Consider the following 12202-nt stretch of genomic DNA (forward strand, 5'->3'; position numbering starts at 1 on the left):
CCGGAATCGGCGCAAATCGCAAGTGTGAATTCACTTGCAATTTGCGCCGATCGCCGACATGGGGGGAGGGGGGGGGGTCTGGGCATTTGCACGGGGTGCCTGCTGATCGATATCAGCAGTCATCCGCGGGGACCGAAATTCCCACGGGCGTATGGTTACGCCCTTCATCCTTAAGTACTAGGACGCAAGGGTGTATGCATACGCCCTTCGTCCCCAACAGGTTAAAGTGACAATGGTCAGATGTGCAAAAACGCTCTGGTCCTTAAGGGGTTAAGTACACTAGACGATATACTTCATTACATCAACAAAAAAAAACACAAGGCAATTTTTTGTTCTGTATAATAAATTTATAACTGTGCTTATAAAAAGAATGCGTTGTCTAATAAATACCATTTCATGTCAGATAAAAAGATTAAAAAGCTAAAACAGAAACAATTAATAAAGCTGCATCCTCAGCCCTGTGAATATCGTCTTCCTGATGTGATGTGTATTCGTCCATATGGTTCGTTCTGCTCCAGATGGATAACTTCTTGGTTGCAGAGCACTAGAAAAACAAATGGCATATTGAAAAGCTTCTGTTTTTGTTTTGTTTTTTAGACATGTTAAAATGTTGATTTAGAACTAAAATACTACAGTTTTATGTATTTTATGTTGATTTATTCCTTTAAGGCATAGCTGGTAGGTGTTCACTCCCACTAAAAATAATGGCATAGGGATTAAATAATATGCATAATATGTTTTTAAAAAGAATAGCAGATAATGATAGTTTTTTTTTTCCATATTAAGCCATGAAATCACTTTCTAACTCACCAAGACAGCTGAAAAAGAATCTGGAGACCAACAAGCGAGAAAGAGAATGAGGGGCCAGGCTAAGGAACTCTGACTGCCCTGTCCTGTCAATCTCTGAACGTAACTTCCTAATAAGAGATTGCAACCAAAGCACATTATCATAGATAATCATAGAGTTTGGTAACAGGAATGAAGCAACAGCAGTGTTTGTCACCTTTGCAGATCACTCAGTAATACTTCTTCAGTTTCAGGTAGCTCCACAATAATTTCTGGCATCTCAGAGACCATTGGTAGAACTCTCTCTTCCTGACCAGAGAGTGATCTGCAAGATAGTATTAAAGAAAACACCAATATTACAGCATGCCAAATAGTTTGGGACTCCACAATGTGTCCTAGGCAGAACAGCGACAGCGCTATAGTGCGGCACTACCCCAAGGAAGTTTTAACTAGTACAGAATATTCCGCTCTTTTTTCCCTTTTTTTTTTGTAGTCTAAATCAGAGGGGCATCCTATAGTCAAGTGTGACTTTTAGTCTGAAATCCTTTATTTTATCCTCTTAAAACCCTTCTCTGTATTCTTATTGGTCCCGTAAGTGACCTTATTTACTGATAGACCACTATTTTTGCAGGACTCAAAGACCACTCTGCACAGGGATCTAACTCACTAAGTACTTCTCACTAATACTACTTCACTCCACAATAATTTCTGCCATCTCTGAGACCATTGGTAAAACTCTCTCCCTCTTCCTGAACAGAGAGTGATCTGCAAGATAGTATTACAGAAAACACCAATATTACTGAATGCCAAATAGTTTTGGACTCCACAATGTGTGCACCAAGATGTAACAAGCAGATCATTTCCAAGGTAGCTCCAAACATACTTGTTTTTCTTTTTTTTTTATTTCACTTAATTAGTTGATCACACTAGGTTTTCCACTTTTGTTATGAAGTACATGTCACATGAGGTACATTGTAGATGCTTTTTTTTTTTTTTTTTTTTTATAAAGTAGTCCATGTACATTAACAATGTTATTCACATTACTTGTCATTGGTTTTAATTCTATGGCTCATTAAGGCTACTTTCACACTGCCATTGCTCCCCGTCGAGAACGGACGTCAAAATCACTTTTTTTCTAACGGACGTACTCATAACCCCCTTAACAACACAGGACGTAAATGTACATTTAAGTACTGTACATGACCGCGAGCACCGAAGTGGTGCTCATGTCATGCATGGCAGGTCCCGGCTGCTATCAGTAATGGCAGACATCAGCGATGGCGATGATGTGCGCCATTAACCCCTCAGATGCCGTGATCAATACAGATCACAGCAACTGCGGCGGTGCGATTGGTAAAATGGATGATTGGCCGCAACACTTTTGCAGGGAGCCGATCATCTATAATGGCGGACGGAGGTCCCCTCACCTGCGTCTCCTCAGTCCATCTCCAAGGGTCTTCTGCTCTGGTCTGAGATCGAGCAGACCAGAGCAGAAGCTCGCCTATAATACTGATCAGTGTTATGTGAAAAATCCCCTCCCCTCTAAAAATGTAAATCATCCCTTTTTTCCATTTTACCCCAAGAAAGTGTTAAATAAAAATAAAACATATCTGGTATCGCCGCGTGCGTAAATGTCTGGACTATCAAAATATGTTGTTGTTCCCGTACGGTGAACGCCGTAAACGTAAAATAGTCAAAAGTTGCTGCTTTTTGGTCACATAATATTCCCCAAAAATGTAAAAAAATAATTAATTAAAAGTTTCATATATGCAAATGTGGTATCAATGAAAAGTACAGACCATGGAGCAAAAAAATGAGCCCTCATACCACGCTTATACGGAAAAGTGAAAAAGTTATAGGTCGTCAAAATAGAGGGATTTTAAATGCACTAATTAGGTTAAAAAGTCTGAGATTGTTTTTAAACTGTATAATAATAGAAAAGTGTGTAATCATGGGTATCCATTGAATCGTATTGACCCACAGAATAAAGAAATTACCGGATATACTCGAGTATAAGCCGAGTTTTTCAGCACGATTTTTCGTGCTGAAAACAACCCCCTCGGCTTATACTCGAGTGAACTCCCCCACCCGCAGTGGTCTTCAACCTGCGGACCTCCAGAGGTTTCAAAACTACATCTCCCAGCAAGCCCGGGCAGCCATCGGCTGTCCGGGCTTGCTGGGAGTTGTAGTTTTGAAACCTCCGGAGGTCCGCAGGTTGAAGACCACTGCGGCCTTCAACATCATCCAGCCCCCTCTCACCCCCTTTAGTTCTGAGTACTCACCTCCGCTCGGCGCTGGTCCGGTGCTGCAGGACTGTCCGGTGAGGAGGTGGTCCGGTGGGATACTGGTTCCGGGCTGCTATCTTCACCGGGGAGGCCTCTTCTAAGCGCTTCGGGCCCGGCCTCAGAATAGTCACGTTGCCGTGACAACGACGCAGAGGTGCGTTCATTGCCAACGTACTTCTGCGTCATTGTCAAGGCAACGCCTCTATTCCGGGCCGGAAGCGCGGAGAAGAGGCGCCCCCTGTGAAGATAGCAGCCCGGACCACCTCCTCACCGGACCACCTCCTCACCGGACAGTCCTGCAGGACCGGACCAGCGCCGAGCGGAGGTGAGTACTCAGAACTAAAGGGGGTGAGAGGGGGCTGGATGATGTTGAAGGCCGCAGTGGTCTTCAACCTGCGGACCTCCGGAGGTTTCAAAACTACAACTCCCAGCAAGCCCGGACAGCCGATGGCTGCCCGGGCTTGCTGGGAGTTGTAGTTTTGAAACCTCTGGAGGTCCGCAGGTTGAAGACCACTGAGGGCGAATGATGAGAAGAGGATGATGAAGGGGGGGTGTGGGGATGATGAAGGGGGGTGGGGATGATGAAGGGGGGGTGTGGGATGATTACAAGGGGATGATGAAGGGGGGATGTGTGGGATGATAAGGGGATGATGAAGGGGGGATGTGCGGGATGATAAGGGGATGATGAAGGGGGGATGTGTGGGATGATAAGGGGATGATGAAGGGGGGGATGTGTGGGATGATGACAAGGGGGGGATGTGTGGGATGATGACAAGGGGATGATGAAGGGGGGATGTGTGGGATGATGACAAGGGGATGATGATGAGGATGTTAATGACGGGTCTGGATGATGACAGGGGGGGATGAGGTATTTCCCACCCTAGGCTTATACTCGAGTCAATAACTTTTCCTGGGATTTTGGGTTGAAATTAGGGGTCTCGGCTTATACTCGGGTCGGCTTATACTCGAGTATATACGGTATGTAATTTTTACAGTAAATTGTACAGTGTGAAAACGAAACCTTCCAAAATTTGCAAAATTGCGGTTTTCTTTTCAATTTCCCCACACAAATAGTATTTTTTTAAATTTCGCCATACATTTTATGGTAAAATAAGTTGTCATTACAAAGGACAACTCATGGAGGCAAATATCACATTAATTCCCAAGAAAGAACAATCTATAATAGAGCTTGCTGCACTAAGACCAATTTAATTATTAAATGTGGATGTGAAAATTTTGGCAAAAGATTTGGGGGGGACATTTATAAAACCTTGCTTTAGTCCTCTTGTTTTTAGTTATTTTTTTCGACTGACGTTTTGCTTACGTGCGACAAATTTATTATTATGTTGCACTGCCTTAATAAATTTGTCGCGCGTAAATCTTGAAATCTGCCACAGGTAAGCAAAAGTAGGTGAGGTATTTTAGTAAGGCTAGATTTCCACTGAGATTTTTTCCCGCCAGGAAAAGCTGCCAGGAAAACTGCCACGAATTTTCCTTGCATTTTGGCAGTTTTTCCTGGCATTTTTTCTGGTGTTTTTCCTGGTGTGTGGAAATAGCCAGTTTTGTCCCCTGTGGCAGTTTTCTCACTACCTTCTGGGTACCACTCTGTGGGTCGAATGCTGAGGGGGGATATCATTAGGGGGGCGGAGCTACAACGGGATCCAGGCTGGTAAGTCTGAAGCTCTGTTAACATTGTGCGTTTTGGATAATGTGAACAGACCCTTCTGCCAGTGTCTTCCCAGACAGGGAGACTCCAGCTGTTGCTAAACTACAACTCCCAGCATGCCTAGACAGCCAAAGTCTGTCTGGGCATGCTGGGAGTTGTAGTTTTGCACCAATTGGATGATCCCTGTTTAGGTAGACATTGCATTATGGGCGCTCTCCCCTGCGGAGAGCGCAAAAAATGTCCTAACCCATTTTTTTTGTGGGTTTCTTTTTTTCTCCTCGTTTCAGATCCGTGTATGCAGAGGATTACTGCGGATTCGATGGATTACGACGGATGAACTGGATTTTTTTTTATTTTAATAAAATGGTTAACGAGGGCTGTGGGGGAGTGTTTTTGTAAATAAAAATAATTTTTCAAATGTGTTGTGTTTTATTTTTTTATTTTTATTGAATTTTCAGGCTTAGTAATGGAGGCTGTCTAATAGACTTAGCGTTAGCCCCAAAAACAGCTAGCGCTAACCCCCAATTATTACCCCGGTACCCACCGCCACAGGGGTGCCGGGAAGAGCCGGTGCCAACAGGCCTGGAGCGTCAAAAATGGCGCTCCCTGGCCTAGGCGGTAACAGGCTTGGGAGGGCCAGTAACAATGGTCCTCACCCACCCTGGTAATGTCAGGCTGTTGCTGCTTGGTTGGTATCTGGCTGAGAATGAAAATACGGGGAACCCTCTGCGTTTTTTTTTTTTTTTATTTATGAAGAAAAAAAAAAACGCATACTGTATATTCAGTATCAGCCAGATACCAACAAAGCAGCAACAGCCTGACGTTACCAGGGTGGGCGAGGACCATTGTTACTGGCCCTCCTCAGCCTAAATAACGCCAGCCTGTTACCGTCTAGGCGCGCCATTTTTGACGTTCCAGGCCTGTTGGTACCGGCTCTTCCAGGCACCCCTGTGGCGGTGGGTCCCTGGGTACTAATTGGGGGTTAGCGCTAGCTGTTTTTGGGACTAACGCTAAGCCCTGGCATAGTTATGGATTCCGTCTATTAGACCGCCTCCATTACTAAGCCTGAAAATTTAATAAAAAACAAAACGCAACACATTGGAAAAATTTTTTTATTTAAAAAAAACTCCCCCACAGCCCTCGTTAACCATTTTATTAAAATTAAAAAAAAAATCCAGTTAATCCGTCGTAATCCATCGAATCCGCAGTAATCCTCTGCATACACTGATCTGAAATGAGAAGAAAAAAAAAAAACACCAAAAAATGGGTTAGGACATTTTTTGTGCTCTCTGCAGGGGAGAGCGCCCATAATGCAATTGCTGTCTGGGCATGCTGGGGGTTTTAGTTTAGCAACAGCTGGAGTCTCCCTGTCTGAGAAGACACTGGCAGAAGGGTCTGTTCACATTATACAAAACGGACAATGTTAACAGAGCTTCAGACTTACCAGCCTGGATCCCGTTGTAGCCCCGCTACACTAGGGGCGGAGCTACACAGGGACTGGACGGAGGTAAGGGGACTTCATCTTCTGTGTACACTATATACAGCTATCTATAGATAGTTGTATATATTGTATACTGCCCAAAGGGTTAACCTACACTGTCCAGCAGTGTAAGTTAACTCTTTCCTTGCCGGGCTGGCTTAGCGCACAGCTCAACAAGGGGTTAAGTGAGCCAGCAATGTGTATACTGTATACACATTGCGGGCTCACTGTAAGTTCTTGCTGGGCAGTAGATATACAATGTATACCTACAGCTCAGCATCAGCTGTTCTCCCGGCTCTGTAGCCCTGAGAACAGCTGATCCTGACATTCACATGAGGAGGATCGCAGCGGGTGTCAGGAGGAGTGACATCTGCTGTGATCTGGCCCTTACTGCAGGTACTACTGCTCCCAACATGGAGCACACTCTGTTCCATGCTGGGAGTTGTTGTACCTGCATTAATAGACAGATCACAGCGAGTGTCACTGTGATTCTCCTGTATAATATATAGATGCGGCGGCCGCCCGCATCTATACATTATACAGGAGGATCACAACGGGCGATCTGTCTATTAGTACAGGAACTACTACTCCAATCATGGATCAGTGTGTTCCATGCTGGGAGTAGTAGTACTACCTAAAAAATGTAAAAAATAAATAAAAAAAAAGGTGAAAAACACACACACTACATTTTTATTTGTCTGCTACATTTTTAGTGCCTTACCCGCCCACATAAATTGATCCCTGTTTAAAAATGAATAAAAATGTTGTTATAAAAATGATAAATTTCGTTAAATACAATTTTTTCCATCACTACTGTATCTTTTTTATTATTTTTAAATGGTACACTACGAAATTTTAATTAAAAAGGTATCTCACTTTTTTGGATCGCTAAAGTCCAAAAAGATTAAAAACCTAAGCCAGGATTTTCCTGGAGTAAATGTAAGCAAACTTTTACTTTATTGCGACTTTTTTGCGACATTCGCATTTTATAAATCTCTAACTACCATAATCTGATTTGTGAAAGTTGCTTACAAAAGCTGCTTTTCTTTCTCTGAAGGATTGTCGCAAAGAAAAATGTGTAGTCGCAACTGCGACTTTTTAGCGACAAATATCAGTGGGAAAAAAACGGGTAAACACTTTTATGAATGTCCCCCTTGGTGCGTAGACTGGTTGGGGTAATTCCGTCACTGATCCACTTTAGACCAATCCGGTTTTATCCTAGGTAGGCAAATTCATGATAATATTGCGAAAGTTTTGGCCAGTATGCAGTTGGATGGGAGTCCTCCCGTTCCACCCTGTCATTGGATGCAATGAAAGCCTTTGACAGGGTGGAATGGGATTTCCTATGGCAAACCTTGGCTCGGTTTGGGGTGGAGGAAGGGTTTATTAAATGGGTAAAACTGCTTTATAATAATCCAACTGCCTGTATTTTAATAAATGGAAGATTGACAGACTCCTTTCCCCTTTATAGGGGAACAAGACAAGGTTGCCCTCTTTCCCCGCTTCTCTTTGTATTTATAGAACCACTGGCGGAAGCAATTGGGAGTTCAGTACACATAAAAGGTGTTGGTTTAAAAGGAGAGAATAACAAAATTCTTCTCTATGCCGATGACATATTATTCTTAGATAACCCAAACGATATGATACCATCGAGTTATGAAAATTGTTAATGAATTTGGAGAAATTTCTGGAATGAAGGTAAATTGGGAGAAATCCTTTTTTATTACCAGTAGTGGAAGGGACAAAGGTATTAACCCAGGGGATAAAATGTCTGAAAACAGGGGAATCCTTAACGACCATGGAAGTGTATACACGTCCAATGGCCGTTACCGAAGTATGACACGAGCTCCCGACTCGAGCCCGCGTCATACCGGCCGGCCCCCAGCTGATTCTTGCAGCTGGGGGCCGGCGTTAATAGCCGACATGCAGTGATCGCCGCGGCCGGCTATTAACCCTTTAGATCGCCGCTGTCAAAGCTGACAGCAGTGTCTAAAGGTGCCTGTATCCAGTCCCTGGTGGTCCAGTGGGGTGGATCGCTCCCCCGCAGAGCGATCCACTACTGAGGTAGCCTGAGGGCTTACCTCTCCTCCTGTGTCTGCTCCGGCTCTCTGAATGATACAGCCTGGCAGGACCAGGCTTTATCAATCGAGCGCAGAGCACACAGCTGAATGGGATTGTATGTAATCCCATTCATCTGTATGAGGAATCAAATGATTCCTCCTAAAAGTCCCCTAAGGGGACTAAAAGTGTAAAAGAAAAAAAGGTAAAAAAAAAATGTTTAACACACACACATTAACCCCTTCCTTATTAAAAGTTTAAATCCCTCCCCTTTTCCCAAATTCCATATAAATAATATATAAACATAATAAAAATAAACATATGTGGTATCGCCGCCTGCGTAAATGTCTGAACTATAAAAATATATCATTTTTTAAACCACATGGTCAATGGCGTATGCGCAAAAAAATTCCAAAGTCCAAAATACCGTATTTTTGGTCACTTTTTATATCATTAAAATGTGAATAAAAAGCGATCAAAAAGTCCGATCAATACAAAAATGGTACCGATAAAAACTTCAGATCACGTCGCAAAAAATTAGCCCTCATACCGCCCCATATGCAGAAAAATAAAAAAAAGTTATAGGGGTCAGAAAATGAAAATTTTAAACGTATACATTTTCCTGCATGTAGTTATGATTTTTTCCAGAAGTACAACAAAATCAAACCTATATAAGTAGGGTATCATTTTAATCGTACGGACCTACAGAATAAAGAGGTGTCAATTTTACCGAAAAATGTGCTGCGTAGAAACGGAAGCCCCCAAAAGTTACAAAATGCCATTTTTTCTTCACTTTTGTCGCACAATGATTTTTTTTTTCCGTTTTGCCGTAGATTTTTGGGTTAAATGACTAATGTCACTGCAAAGTAGAATTGGTGGTGCAAAAAATAAGCCCTCATATGGATTTCTAGGTGCAAAATTGAAAGGGTTATGATTTTTAAAAGGTGAGGAGGAAAAAATGAAAGTGCAAAAACCCGTGGTCCTTAAGGGGTTAAAATATCTTGGGATAGAAATTACATCAAGGAGTAAATTGTTTATGGAAGCTAATCTTAAACCATTGAAATAAAAAAAATTAAAAGAATAAAGTTAGTATATGGTGTAAATTACCGTTATCGCAGGCAGATCAAGTAGCGGCCTTAAATTTTTTTTACTGCAGATCTTATACGTTATTAGGGCCACACCAGTATGGGTCCCAGACTCCTGGTTTAAGGGATTAGAAGCAATTCTGAATAAGCTTATTTGGGGACGGAGTCGAGTAAGAATAAAATACTCATCTCTTACTCTCCCGGAGGGAAAGGGAGGATGGGCCCTACCGAATTTTAAGTTCTCTCTTTTAGCTGCAAAAGTACAGGACATAAAGCAAGGTAGCAATAATAGTATCCTGGAACTCATGATAAACTCTTGTCCATGGGATTATGAGAATATTTTAGAAATGTTAGAATCACACCCTAGGGAGCACCCACCTTAATTATTTTCTATATTTGAAATATATTATAAAGTTTGGAATTAAATGAAACAAATCTGTGGTATAAAACACAGCTTTGGGTGTACGAGGATTTGGGGAAATTATAAATTCGTAGAATTTAAAAAAGGTCTGGAAAGGCAATTTTGGGCACAGACTCGGAAGGAGGACTCCCAGAAGAAGGATTTCGGTCCAAAACGGTCGTAGGGGGGGACGTCACCTGGCTGCATTGTTGCTCTCTACATGTGGGTATCTGTCTTTTTGTAACATAGCAGGGCTTGGTATAGTCTTTTACAACATTTATGCACACTTGCTATTTATATGTAATGCTTGGTGTAAACTTGCGGATGTTCTATCTGTATTTTGTGCCATGAGTTATATGCCCATACATATGGGATTTGCACTATTGATTATTATCTATTGTCCAGGAGACGCCCTATTTTTCAGCTGCCATTCCTCTGATTTTATATATGTGCTTGTGTTTTAAACAATAAAGATTGTCACTTTTTTGCATTACCTGCGTCTGCTTACAGCTTTTGTGTTGGTATAGGTTTTGTATTCTGCTGCTGTTTATGAAGACTTTCCATGGTCCTGTGATGTATGCCCTGGGAGTATATAGGGGTTGTTAGATCCCCTCTCTTACATTGGGGGTTTTGTTATCTGTGTAATCAGTATATTCATATGCCTCCACCTGTTGCAAAACTACAATTCTTGCAGAATGATCTTTCTCCCACCCAGCGGTTGCTCCACCCATTGACGGAAATATATGCTCCCTCTGATCACCTTACTAGTGATGTAATGTCTCAGGCTGCACTGCAACCTGGGAAAACCTGAGACGACATTCATTTTGTATGCTATCAAATAAACCTTGGGGCAAAAATCACAGAAGAATTGTAAGACCACCATCAAAAGCATAAAAGATTAACATTTGGCCTCTAATTTTCTCTATAGCATTATAATGAAAAAAGTGTTATATTACACATATCTTAGCACTAGCAGTGTGCCACTGTAACTCTTTGTTTGAGAACACAGGTACAGACACTATTATGAACAGCCCCTGTAGCATAGCCAAATAAAAAAAATAAAATCCTGGAATACCCAGGTAACTAGTACGCTCAGCCAACAACATTTTATTTCCAGTAAGTTGCAGTGTGCATGAAGGACTACCATACTATTCTGAAGGGAGACTTGGGCCCTGTTCTCAAGATTAGTGGGGTCCCAGCAGCTGGATACCTCCCGATCAGACAGGCAAGTACGATAATGGTGACGAACAATTTGTTTTTGTGTCTCCATGTTTTGTGAGCTGTGCTAGAGCTTGTTTTTTGTGTGATGAATTGACATTTTCAGGTTTGGCATTGTTTTTAGAAAGAAGCAGCCATCCCTAATCCTGGACAACCACTTTTATGTCAAATATTGACATACTGGGGCAGAAATGACCAGCATTTCATATGGTAAAATTTCCCAGGTCTAAGATACACAAGATCTAATAAGAAATGCTGCCCCATCTGGTACTTCTGTGGATGCCTGTGCGACACACTTTCCGCTATAGTTTACGCTAATTACTGGCCTAAATTGATGTTCCAGGCTTTGCAGGCCCAACCCTACTTTTATTTCAAGAGAGACCAGGGCAACCTAAACCCAAATGATCTTTGCCTGAATACCAGTAGATTTTACCACTTCATAAAAATGCATTCCTCTTTGTGGATAGCAGAGAGGTTATGTGCTGTCTACCAGAACATGACCATTATGTAAGTTGACTATAAATTTACAGTACATTCTCACCTTCTCTCTTCGGGTGTCAATAAAATAGGTCGAGATCGCTCTTCCTCAGACACCTCTAGAGAGACTTCTAAACAGTAAGAAAAAAAAAAAACACTTAATGATGTAGTTGAGAAAAAATATTTTGTCACTAACAAAATTTGCCTTTTATTTGTGAATACTGGCATGTGTGACTGGGGTATAATTCACTTGGAAACGTTTTGAAGATATCTAATAGTCTAATTAGTATAATGCCTGGGCTGCCTGCATATGAAACAATAAACAGGACTCACCTGCCGCCACTCCCTTTAGTGTCCCGGTATTGCGCTTCACTCCTTCGCTGCTGCCTTCTTCATGGTCTGGCCGTGGTCAACACGTCACATTGCTGGTCAGAAAAGTTGCCGTCCGCAGCGATCCGAGGCAATAGGCTGAGCGGCAGTGTAATTCATTGAGCCACTGCATTTTTCGCCTAGGCTCAGTGCATCACACTGCCACTTTAAAGGGGTACTCCGGTGAAAACCTTTTTTCTTTTAAATCAACTGGCTCCAGAAAGTTAAACAGATTTGTAAATTACTTCTATTAAAAAATCTTAATCCTTCCTGTACTTATTAGCTGCTGAATACTACAGAGGAAATTCTTTTCTTTTTGGAATGCTCTCTGATGACATCACGAGCACAGTTCTCTCTGCTGACATTATTATAATAATA

At 42.1% G+C, this 12202-nt stretch overlaps 1 protein-coding gene across 1 annotated transcript in view; it reads right to left on the reverse strand.

The window, feature by feature from the left end:
* Positions 1 to 305: 305 nt before the first annotated feature.
* The window catches only part of REC8 (REC8 meiotic recombination protein), a 178760-nt gene continuing 166863 nt past the window's right edge, over positions 306 to 12202 (reverse strand). The window contains exons 16-19 of the mRNA XM_056525830.1: positions 11520 to 11586; positions 1004 to 1111; positions 811 to 917; positions 306 to 544 (exon numbers count right to left, since the gene is read on the reverse strand). Coding sequence (XP_056381805.1) covers positions 453 to 544; positions 811 to 917; positions 1004 to 1111; positions 11520 to 11586 — 374 coding nt within the window. The 3' untranslated portion in view covers positions 306 to 452. The remainder of the gene's footprint in view (positions 545 to 810; positions 918 to 1003; positions 1112 to 11519; positions 11587 to 12202) is intronic.

This window comes from Hyla sarda, chromosome 1 (assembly GCF_029499605.1).
Source record: "Hyla sarda isolate aHylSar1 chromosome 1, aHylSar1.hap1, whole genome shotgun sequence".
Lineage (NCBI taxonomy): Eukaryota > Metazoa > Chordata > Amphibia > Anura > Hylidae > Hyla > Hyla sarda.